The following is a 12,631-nucleotide window of genomic DNA, read 5'->3' on the forward strand; positions in this document are numbered from 1 at the left end:
GTTAGGGAAATGGTTTGAGGATCAAACCCAGGAGCCGGTGGCTTAGCGGACAGAACACTGGACGCATGATCCTATGATCCGGGGTTCGATCCCAGGCACTGGTGAGAAACAGTGGGCAGTTTCTTTCTTTCTTTCACCCTGATGCCCCTGTTATCTAGCAGTAAATAGGTACCTGGGTGTTAGTCAGTTGTCACGGGCTGCTTCCTGGGGGTGGAGGCCTGGTCGAGGACCGGCCGCGGGGACACTAAAGCCCCGAAATCATCTGAAGATAACCATCAACAGTCAATTTATCCTTAACCTAATTTCCTAATAGGGAAGATGATTGCATCTCTATGGGACATAGTATTTTCCTAATGTTATTAGTATATTCCATGCTAATAACAATGAGCATATATTGAGCATATTCAATGAGCATATATATAAAGTGTGATGAGGAAGACTGAGAATTATCTCTGAATCCAATTGGAGTTCACTGCCATGGATTGACAAAAAAGCAGAGTGGAAATCATGTTCAACAGGACTGTTTAGTAAAACCCAAAGGATGTAACTCAACACGTCACTTTCACGAAAGGAATTCAGGAGGAAGATGAGAACCGGTGCTACAAGAGCCAATCTCATTTGCGATAGACATTGACTCAGCAATACATTAGCTGGAAACACAAGTGGTAGTGCATAGATCATCAAGGCAGTCAAGGGGCGGTGCAGTCACGTCCAGAACTGTTGAGCGGAGGCTAATGCAAGCGTCATTAAGTCTATCGGCATAAGCCAGTGGTAGAGTCTATGGCAGCAGCAGGCACTCAACTCTGAGAAAAATCCTCCCAGGGTAAAGGAGGAGTGGATCTTCCAGAGTGAAAAATCCTGTGTGCATTGTTGCACACCACACGAGCCCGAGGAAAAGGATGGAGAGGTAAGCATAACCCAACATTTAAAGATTTCTTGAACCCCCAAGAGAGCAAGCACATAGGGGAGCAGATAAGGAGCAAGGACCCCCATGGGGTAGTATACACAAGTCACCAGCAAATTATTTGACGACACGAGTAGTTCTTCCAAAACCCTCTCCAGATATACTAATATACACTGACCTCTTACAAACAGTAGAATAACCAGTAGCAAAATCCTGGTCATTGATTGTTTCAACTAGGACACACTGAGCTTCCCTCTGTGTCCATATTCCTGGGCAGACTAAATTCCCAGATGAAAGGCAATGGGTAATACACTTTCATTCCTTGCATGCAAAACACAGGGGTGATTTAAAAACAACAGGACCAAGTTTTTTTCCCTTACATGATCCATAGAGTAGTTGAGAGGCTGTGGATTTGTTCATTAGTGTGATGATGGCAGCATGATCAATCATAAATCTTCCGAGAGGCTTATGAAAGCACTCCAGCACCATATGCAGGCAATGAGTCACAATAATGTGGCTAAAGTATGTTGACCAGACCACACACTAGAAGGTGAAGGGACAGCGACGTTTCGGTCCATCCTGGACCATTCTCAATCGACTTGAGAATGGTCCAGGACGGACCGAAACATCGTCGTTCCTTCACCTTCTAGTGTGTGGTCTGGTCAACACTCCAGCACCAGCCATGAGGGGTAGTTGGTCTGACTGGAAAACTGCTGTAATTTGAAGTTTATGGTTCATACAAATAAAAGAATAACATTACATATTACACAGCTTGTAATGATAACTTTGTTGAGTATTTTAGTGTTTTCTAACTCTAGGTAAAACCTTGAAGGCCAATAAACACAAATTCAAACAAATTTATGCCATTCATAAATCATATATTTATTTAGGAAAAACATTAAATTTGAAAACATAGAAATGTACGGGGATTAGTTATTCATATTATATACTGTATTCATTTATATGTAAAGCTTAACAATTCCTTTGACTTACAAAAATAGTCCTTAAAATGTAAAATCATAAAAAATATATGAAAGTCTAGTAAATAACAAAATATGAAATCTTGATAAAACAATTAAAAAATCAAATTAACAACACAAAAGAAAAACACAATTTAAAAAGTAAGCACATACCAGACAGCTGATAATAGGTGTACAAGTGTAGTTAAGTTCATGAAAAATAAATATAAAAAAATTGAAATGAAACTATTGTGACTTAGGTAACATGTTAAGTAATAGCAATAGTGTAGTAATCTTGTGAGACTTCCTCACTAGACACGGAACTTACTGTTACTATTAATACTTGCTACCCACTTCTTGGTACACAACCAGAGGCCAGATTCACGAAAACACTTACGAACCTGTACATCTTTTCTCAATCTTTGGCGACTTTGTTTACAATTATTAAACAGTTAATGAGCTCCGAAGCACCAGGAGGCTGTTTATAACAATAACAACAGTTGTATGGGAAGTTTTCATGCTTGTAAACTGTTTAATAAATGTAACCAAAGCTGTCAAAGATTGAGGAAAGATGGACACATTTGTAAGTGCTTTCGTGAATCTGGCCCCAGTTCCACAGGATACATCTCGATATGACGGAAGACTCGCTATCACTTTCTTCTACTAGATACACTTCACAACATCTGAGTATATACTGTAGTATTGTGTGCTTAATCCTGTTGACAGCACTACAGGAATGTCTGAAGACCCAGTGGCCATGATATCCAAGAGCAATGCCAAATCAATGTCATCGATGCTATTTTGAGAGCTTGAGATGCTCTTGGGGACATAGCGTCCCCGTGGCCCGGTCCTCGACCAGACCTTTATGTTACACTCCCCCAGGAAGCAGCCTGTAACAGCTGTCTAACTCCCAGGTACCTATTTACTGCTAGGTGAACAGGAGCATCAGAGTGAAAAGAAACTGCCCAATTGTTTCCACCTCCGCCGGGGAGCGAACCTGGAACCTTAGGATTACAAATCCCAAGCTCTGTCCACTCAGCCGTCATGCTGATAACGTTGATTCAACATCATTCTTGGATATTGTGCCCACTGAAAGACAAGCTGATTAAACCCATGTACATAAATTACATGTTCAGATATATAATAAAAAAAGCGAGCTAGCATTGGATTTAGGTAGGTCCCTAAAATTCTGAATTTTTCAGACAATGTTATTCCACTATCATACCGCCACAATATTTGTGAAACTTTCCCAGAGATATAAGATCTTGCCTACACACACACGTGCCCCGCCTACACAAGCGACTGCCTTTATCCAGTTCTCGTGTAGACTCCAAACATGTGCAGTGGTGTGTGTGCTCTTTTTTAAAGTTTCTGCCAGTGGGCATGAAACTCTTGGTCTCCTGAAACTATTATACAATGCACTCTGCACAACTTTAAAATCCTGATCGTTTGCTCACCTTACCACTACAATGATGTGCTTCTTAAGCAATGCACTTGGAGTGCTTACATGGAGGTGGCAAACATTAATAAACTTTAAGTAGAACAACTAGGAAGTTCTTTGCATCTTATGCACCCCCTCATTTAGGTCTATTATTAAATAGAACCCATTTTATTTTCAGTTTTTACACAATGCACGTGTAGGACGTTTTAGTAAATGATTACACTTTATATTAACTTTATTAAAGGCCAAACAAAACATTACATATAGTTCTAATTACCCAGCTCTAATTGGGCAAAAATAACCGAATTGGCCCATTGCTTTTATAACTAAAATGTTAAAATTATTCATCCACAAAAGGATATTTACAAGTAAACAATCATATTCAACATCGCCAACACTTCACCGGTAACATTCTCGTTGAACACAATAAAATTCTGCATTCCTAAGAAACAGTGCGATTAAAATCAAACACACAAATCCATATATTCCACGTATCGCTAAAAAATTTACAAATGTGAATGTCTGAAAGCCTAGAAAAAATATTTTAAATTACAGAAAAGTAAGGAAAAGGATAATTTTATAATACCATACTTTAATACACTGGTCAGGCTTAATTAATATGCCATTTGGGTACTGTAGGAAATCCTAGTCCACTGCCATCTTTATAATTTCCTCCTAATTCCTGCTATTTCTTGCATCCTCGCTGTTATATTTTAGTTTGCTTAAACGAAGCACAATTTCTTTGTGGCCGTTTAAGAAACGGCCACAAAAGAATTTCACACACTAGCATTCCTTTGAAACGTCTAATGATGAAGGGAAAGAGCAAGTTACTCTAAATGAATTACCGGTTATTATTATTTTCAGTAAATATGCAAATCAAGTATATTGTGCGCTGTATATTACATAACTTACAGCAATATCTTGAAATGTTTACGACATGTAAGAAAAACTTAATTACTGCACTTGCTAATCATTACTCGAATTCCGGAACGAAAGACGTAACAAATATTCACAACGCTCACTCACAGACTTAATAACAGCAGCCCAACAGAACAAGCTGGTGCTAAAACAAAAAAACAAACAAAATTGCACATTTAGCACTAACAATTTATTTATATACAAGAATGTACAATGGGTTTTACAAGTATAGATTTTGGCAATTTAATTAGTATCCTTGCAAATCCCTTTACTCAAAATCTGAACTTGATAGGTGTTTTGTAGTCGTAACGCGACCCAGCGACAAGACAGTGCACACGTACATAGACGCAAGTATAATGACACTGCCTCAAATAAGCGACACATAGCAAAAATTGCCCGATTTAACATTCAATTATTGGTTTTTAAGCATAAGGGCCATATTCATTAGCACTTTAAAACTATTGGGTGTGGAGGTATCTCCACCGATGTGAAAAAGGCTCTTAAAACCAGTTTTTTTTTATTTGGCAGCATGTAATTTGAACCACATGTATTTTTGTTTAGCCTACAAGTCCCTTGACTATAAAAAAAAAAAAGTGAAAGTCTATATTCTCCTCCAAGTCTTCATTACACATGTCAAAACTAATCTCATCCTTCACTGCCAGTGGTGCCGTGGATTTGTTAATGGTTAACTATAAACATTAACTATCACCATTACATAATCTGGCTCCCTCGTACAATGAGTCCAGCCTCACCATTCTGCAAACTTTAAACTCTTACAGCTTTTCAGTCATAAAAATAAAACATATGTAATTTGAAAGAATTGCTTTGTACGAGCAAAACTATTCTGCTCCGTTAAATAAAGTTCAAGCATCCTAATCCTTATATAATCCAGCCATAAAATATTTGTCATAAGACTTGTTCGCACAGCCAAGTTCAGAGGCGTTAATTACTTTATGAATACTGCAAGTGTCTTCTCGAGCCATTTCATGTCGTCCACGTCCTGTCTTGAGAAAGATACCCATATAAAACAATTTGTTTACTACATTAACTAACCCATCATTTCCATAATATTAATCTTCCTTCTTGTCTTCCAGAGACTTGAGTGGTTCTAGCTCAGGTGTAGCAGCACCATTGCCCAGTGATGCTGCTTCCTTCATCTCCTTCGCCTTCTTCTCCATGTCTTGGGAGAACCCAAACTCATTTACTCTAGACGAATCGACAGGATAGATGTAACGCTGAAAGAAATGTTTGTATTAGCAAGGAAACCAATCGGTAATATTAACTCTTGTCACTTTCAGGCAGCTTCATAGGAAATATTCTACAGATTAAAAGTCTTGCACACCTAATAACTTTATATGGGAGGAAGGGAGGGTGGGAGGGGGGGAGGAAGGGAGGGTGGGAGGGGGGAGGAAGGGAGGGTGGGAGGGGGGAGGAAGGGAGGGGGGAGGAAGGGAGGGTGGGAGGGGGGAGGAAGGGAGGGTGGGAGGGGGGAGGAAGGGAGGGGGGAGGAAGGGAGGGTGGGAGGGGGGAGGAAGGGAGGGGGGAGGAAGGGAGGGTGGGAGGGGGGAGGAAGGGAGGGTGGGAGGGGGGAGGAAGGGAGGGTGGGAGGGGGGAGGAAGGGAGGGTGGGAGGGGGGAGGAAGGGAGGGTAGGAGGGGGGAGGAAGGGAGGGGGGAGGAAGGGAGGGTGGGAGGGGGGAGGAAGGGAGGGTGGGAGGGGGGAGGAAGGGAGGGTGGGAGGGGGGAGGAAGGGAGGGGGGAGGAAGGGAGGGTGGGAGGGTGGGAGGGGGGAGGAAGGGAGGGTGGGAGGGGGGAGGAAGGGAGGGTGGGAGGGGGGAGGGTGGGAGGGGGGAGGAAGGGAGGGTGGAGGAAGGGAGGGGGGAGGAAGGGAGGGTGGAGGAAGGGAGGGGGGAGGAAGGGAGGGTGGGAGGGGGGAGGAAGGGAGGGTGGGAGGGGGGGGGGGGAAGGGAGGGTGGGAGGGGGGAGGGTGGGAGGGGGGAGGAAGGGAGGGGGGAGGAAGGGAGGGAGGGGGGAGGAAGGGAGGGTGGGAGGAAGGGAGGGTGGGAGGGGGGAGGAAGGGAGGGTGGGAGGGGGGAGGAAGGGAGGGTGGGAGGGGGGAGGAAGGGGGGAGGGGGGAGGAAGGGAGGGTGGGAGGGGGGAGGAAGGGAGGGTGGGAGGAAGGGAGGGTGGGAGGAAGGGAGGGTGGGAGGAAGGGAGGGTGGGAGGAAGGGAGGGTGGGAGGGTGGGAGGGGGGGGGGAAGGGAGGGTGGGAGGGGGGAGGAAGGGAGGGGGGAGGAAGGGAGGGTGGGAGGGGGGAGGAAGGGAGGGTGGGAGGGGGGAGGAAGGGAGGGTGGGAGGGGGGAGGAAGGGAGGGTGGGAGGGGGGAGGAAGGGAGGGTGGGAGGGGGGAGGAAGGGAGGGTGGGAGGGGGGAGGAAGGGAGGGGGGAGGAAGGGAGGGGGGAGGAAGGGAGGGTGGGAGGGGGGAGGGTGGGAGGGGGGAGGAAGGGAGGGTGGGAGGGGGGAGGAAGGGAGGGTGGGAGGGGGGAGGAAGGGAGGGTGGGAGGGGGGAGGAAGGGAGGGTGGAGGAAGGGAGGAGGAAGGGAGGGGGAGGAAGATTGGGGAAGGAAGATGAGGGATGGGGAGAGGAGGGGTAGGAGGAGAGGGAAGGTGAGAGAGAAGGATGCTGCTGTAGACACAACACTAAAGCCATACCTGATACAAGAAGATGAAGAAGATGACATCATCCCTCAAGCAGCCTAACCTATACATGGTTGGCATCTTGATGACAAAGGCAAATATGTCATCAATGAAGGTATTCAAGGCCTTATAGGTAAGCATCCTCCATGGAAGATGAGCCACAGATTTGAGTTTGTAGTTGATGAACAATTGTGGAGTCATCATGATGAATCCTAAAACAAAAATACCAATAATTAACATCTGAAATAATTACCATAATAAAAGCAGCATATTTTCAAAATTTATATTTAAACTTCTTTATTGGATGATAAAGATCATTGGCAGTGATGGTACAGCATCTTATTTGGGGAAGGGGGTGGCACAACCCAAGATGGTGGGACAACCCATCTTCTCAACCCAAGATGGTGGGACAACCCATCTTCTCAACCCAAGATGGGGAGCTGAACCCATCATCTCAAGCCAAGATGGGGGGGGGGGGCAAAACACACATTCTCAACCCACTATGGGGGGGGGGGGACCCATCTTCTCACCCAAACATTGCATTTTTTGGGTTGCTTGGATTCATACATTTCTGGTTCATTCAAACATTTGCATTTTTTACAAAGAGGCAAAAACCGAGAGAATGGACTGAACATAAACACTTTTAGAATGCTAGTACACGTTTAAGAGATTCCACTTACAAGATACAATGTCAAAATATTCACGAATCTAACACACAATCTAAGCATAACAGTAAATGGATACGTACCAAAGGTGAGTAGGAAGCCATAGAGCATTGACAGCACAAAGGAGTACCATCCCTTGTGCTCGTGGTAGATGAGAGAGTAGACGCAGTAGCCACCTAGCAGCGGAAACAACGCCATTGACAGGTACCGGAAGGCTAGCTCGTCGTATTGCCTTGTCATGGACTTGATGTATGTCCCTTTGTCGGTAAATTTGATGGTAGGAATGCCCATGATCCTATTGTCACGGTTAAGAGAAACGTCCGTTACCTGTTGAGTCAAATCAAATATTAGTTACATGCCAATTTCATAACATACATAAAGCAAACTCCACCATCCAGTACTGTATGTATAAAAGCACCTGCTAAAATGCACTAACTGCAGTTCACTAAACCCCCATTTTAGCTCATTAAAATGCATGTAATGAGTACTGTAGTCATACAATATTCATTACACAGAAATTACAACTATAGGTTTTTACTGTGCAACCTCTCAGTAAGGTTCAAGAGCATTGTTCACACTATATAGAACATGCAGAAATATGTAAAATAAGTGTTAAAATTGCCATATGACACAGTGATGTATCTTAAATGTGTTACGGTGAAATGCAATAAAATGCTATACAATCTATAAGGACACCATGGGAATAATATAATCATGTCCCCATACCATTCAGCTGGTCTCTAGGAGAGAGTAACAGCGGACCCCATGTGAACGAGGCCGAAGCTCTATCGACCGAGCTATTGAGCAGTCTTATCTTGAGATGATTTTGGAGCTTTTATAGTGTCCCCGCGGCCCGGTCCTCGACCAGGCCTCTACCCCCAGGAAGCAGCCCGTGACAGCTGACTAACACCAAGGTACCTATTTTACTGCTAGGTAACAGGGGCATAGGGTGAAAGAAACTCTGCCCATTGTTTCTCGCTGGCGCCCAGGATCGAACCCGGGACCACAGGATCACAAGTCCAGTGTGCTGTCCGCTCGGCCGACCGGCTCCCAGTCTTAACTTAATATAGACCGTCTTAACTCAATATAGACCATGCTTTTATTAGTATAATCCTCTCTCTTCAGTAACTGGTTCACAATACTTTCTCCCCTCACACTTTCTCCCTGCACTAATAATTCTTAACTTATATCTAAAAAAATGGTTTTAATGCTCTCTGCTTTTAATCCACTTTTTACTTTCACTTCAAGATAACTACCATTATGTACATTTTATCCAAACCATAGAGGTGGTACCGTGATGCAACAGACTATGGAAGGAATGGTGACATGGTGCAGTGGTCGTGATAGCAAAATTAGATTCTGCACAAAAATCTAAATTCACCGTCAAAAATGGTCAATATCTTTTATTTACCTTTGTAATCTTCCACAACTCGATACCAAGCCCAATAAAACAGGACACCTTGATGACAAAGTTGGTCTCATTGTCTAGCACGTACAGGAGCACAATAACCGACTGGAACACGTTGAAGAACACTGAACGCACCGACAGACCCTCAAGACTTTCACGGTTGTTCCAAAACTGAATATCTGAAATTAAAGATAATTAAAACATATGAGGTAACCTGTTACAGTATAATGCAAGCTTGTGAGTCTCATTATCAAATCTAAAGTCATTTGTATATCATATCGCTCAATGGAGAGGTGAGCGTTGACCAGAGCCAAACCCAACCACAACTTTGGTTTATCTGGTTTGTATGATAAGTTTATATTCTAGCTTTTATTTTACCCCCCCCCCCCCCAAAACAAACAAATTTACGTAGCCTGCGTTTAAAGGGGGTGGCACTTGGCTCCCCAGGGAGGTAATTAAGGAGCTGGGAGACCAAAATGTATTTGAATCATATGAAAATTACTTGAAAATGGTATACAAAACTTCAATTATTTGGCATCAGCGTCGTGAAAGTTTCACATTAAGAAATGGATTTTATACGAATATTAAAAAAAAAATTGATAAGAACATCTATTAAATGGAACTGGGGGATAATGCAGTAATAAAGAGATGCAAACATCTGTCCGACGCACAACGAAGAAGAATAGTAGTAAGAAGTGTCCACAAAGTGGGTATGTAGTTGGTGCCTGTTGGGATTGAGTACTACACATGTTGGAGGTACTGTAGCATGTTTGGAGCAGATGCTCTTTTCTTTATGATCTTGTTAATAATATTTCATGTACCTGATAATTGTTTTTGTCGTTGTTATTGACCGAGAATAAAACAATGTGGACAAAGATTGTTTCTCTTCAGCCTCAACGATAACAGTGCCTTTATAGCATTGCTGAGTAATACATAATAACACAAATAATAATGAATATGTTATTATGCTGTATTTTGTTATAAATCATATAAATACATTGCCCAATACCAATATCTGTTACTTCCACAATGTCCAATAATTTTATTGTTTTATAAGGATTTTCTTTCTCGTCTTTGCTTATCACCTGATTTTGTTGTGGCGTCTACGTCTTGGAGAGTGCAAGGGAGACCAATTTCCCAAAATTGGTCTCCCTTGCAAACATGTAAATTTTCAATTTACATGTTTACCAATTTCGTGAAGGGAGAACGAAATTGGTCAACATGTAAATCAGCCACAGGTGGCAGAACTTGTGACTTATAATTTTTTGCGGCAGAGTTATTTACAGATTTTAAAACTATTTTCTTTGTCTCTTTAGGTTGTTTTGATGATTGGGGATCAGATTAGGGCTTTATTACTTATATAAAGTATACATATATGTATCCCTTAAATCATTATATGTAATTATCCCTATTTAATTTATTTAATTTGTAATTTAGTTTTTTTTGGGGGTGGGGGGGTGGGGGAGGTTATTTTTTTTTTTTCTTCATTTCAACACATTGATCTACAACTTTCACATATTCAAGTACAAATGCCAAGAAATGTTTATTAAAACATTCGAGAACATTAATAAATTAGAACTACTGTACCATATTCGTTGTCAATAGCTTCAACTTCAATTATCTCTAAAAATGGAATTTCAACTTTTGAGACGACTTTAAAAATCCAGTTTCTGACCGATTCTCACCTTTTTACATATTATGTACATAGTTTTTGGTTCTAAGGTTACCACTAGGGGGCATTTATTTATAAACCCATAACTTTGGTAGTTATACATTTTTGCTTCTAAATTTTACACATATTTTGAAGGCCATATTGACTTTTTTTACAGTAAACTATACTCTCAAACTAAATTTTCTATAACCGAAAATTAACATTATATGCCATTCTGAGCCCCATAATGAATAAAATAAAAATTGGTGAAATATTAAATTTGTCACCTTAATTTGAAATTGTGAAATTTAAAAAAAAAAATGTATTTTTTCCTATTCACGTTATGATATTGATCCATTACCAAAAGTTGGAGCATTTACCATGTAAATTATGCACACAAAATATGAGTGTGTTTGAGGAAGGTTGAGAAATATTCGACCCGTGTCAAAACGTATTTCCGTTTCGACACGGACACGGAATTTTCGACCCGTGTTTCGACCTTCGTGTCTTAAGTGAAGGTATTTTAGCCAGAGGGAAGAAATGTCAGTCAGGTAAGAATGCTAAACTGGAACTCTTGAGAACCACTGCTGCATACAATACTTTACTGCCTACCATAACGACATTCATACCCTAACAACTTCTAAAATTCCTTACGGCCAATATAGATAGATATCCACCATTATCTATGGCAGGCATATCTAAACAGAAACAGTATGTGATTATAATATATTAATAATCAAATTGCTGCCCCCCTCTCTATCTTCCTATACACACATACACAACATGCAGCACTTTCTATATTAAATGAACAAATCCACAAGGGCCGTGACGAGGATTCGAACCTGCGTCCGAGAGCATCCCAGACGCTGCCTTAATCGACTGAGCTAAGGTTCGAATCCTCGTCACGGCCCTTGTGGATTTGTTCATTTGATGCATCACGCAATTGTGATTTGTGTGTGTAACTTCTTATATTGTTTTGTCAGAAACCAGTTTCCTATTTATAGTATGCCTCCACTTAGCCAGATTAACTGGAACTCGTGTCAATAAAACAAATTTTGACAGCCATTCTGGGCTGGAATGAGCATTTACCTTGTGTCTTCCAAACACCTGATAATTCCCATTGTCGGGGATAGGTAACCTGTACGTGGGTTTAATGAGTCCCTACAATGCAAGCCAGAAGAATTGCCTATTCCTGGGAATGCTAGGTGAACTAAGGCATCAGGTGAAAGAAAACATGCTCAACTAGACAATCAACTTGAGAATGGTCCAGGACAGACCAAAACGTCGTCGTCGTCCCTTCATTTTCTAGTGTGTGGATTGGTCAACATGCTCAACTAGTTTTGTCCCCCCCCCCCCCCTTCCTGCAAACGCCTGTAAAACTCCAGGCAGCATTTGTGCCTCAATGTCACACAGCAATGCAATGTTCCATTCACAAATGCTACGTTATTTGTGAATTCCATGTACAGTAATACGACAATCTTTCCTTAAAGACCAACCAAATATAGTCAGCTCAGGAAGAAGCTATTCATATTTAATTTTAACATCCCACTGTGTGGGTTTATTTGATACAAGGACTCTTTGTCATCCTGCACTCTGATATCACCCAACCATTAGGGCCAAAAGTACTCGGTAATATCCGAAATTACTGAAATATCTGCCCGAAACGCTATGCGTGCTAGTGGCTTTACAAGAATGTAAAAAACACCAATGCTATGTACTCTCATAAACCCAATGTACCTTCTTGTATATAAATAAATAAATATCAATGTCTAGCATAATCATTTTACAGTCTTATGTTTTGTTCCCAAAAGGTAAAATTTCCAAAGTTTAGTTGAATCTAGAAAATATTAATAGATATTGAGGTTTTATCATGGAATCGAGCCAGATTCACTGGATTCCTCAGGCGTGTGCACACACTACTGACTGGACCACTGCCTGTGCCCAAATTAGGGACGTGGGTTCAATCCAATCATATGATCAAAATGATCAT

General features: G+C 41.9%; 1 protein-coding gene across 1 annotated transcript in view; it reads right to left on the reverse strand.

Moving 5' to 3' along the window:
• Positions 1–1,751: 1,751 nt before the first annotated feature.
• LOC123774435 (putative lipid scramblase CLPTM1) overlaps positions 1,752–12,631 on the reverse strand; it is a 29,240-nt gene continuing 18,360 nt past the window's right edge. The window contains exons 8-11 of the mRNA XM_045768761.2: positions 8,994–9,169; positions 7,666–7,909; positions 6,933–7,129; positions 1,752–5,457 (exon numbers count right to left, since the gene is read on the reverse strand). Coding sequence (XP_045624717.1) covers positions 5,293–5,457; positions 6,933–7,129; positions 7,666–7,909; positions 8,994–9,169 — 782 coding nt within the window. The 3' untranslated portion in view covers positions 1,752–5,292. The remainder of the gene's footprint in view (positions 5,458–6,932; positions 7,130–7,665; positions 7,910–8,993; positions 9,170–12,631) is intronic.

This window comes from Procambarus clarkii, chromosome 61 (assembly GCF_040958095.1).
Source record: "Procambarus clarkii isolate CNS0578487 chromosome 61, FALCON_Pclarkii_2.0, whole genome shotgun sequence".
Classification (NCBI taxonomy): domain Eukaryota; kingdom Metazoa; phylum Arthropoda; class Malacostraca; order Decapoda; family Cambaridae; genus Procambarus; species Procambarus clarkii.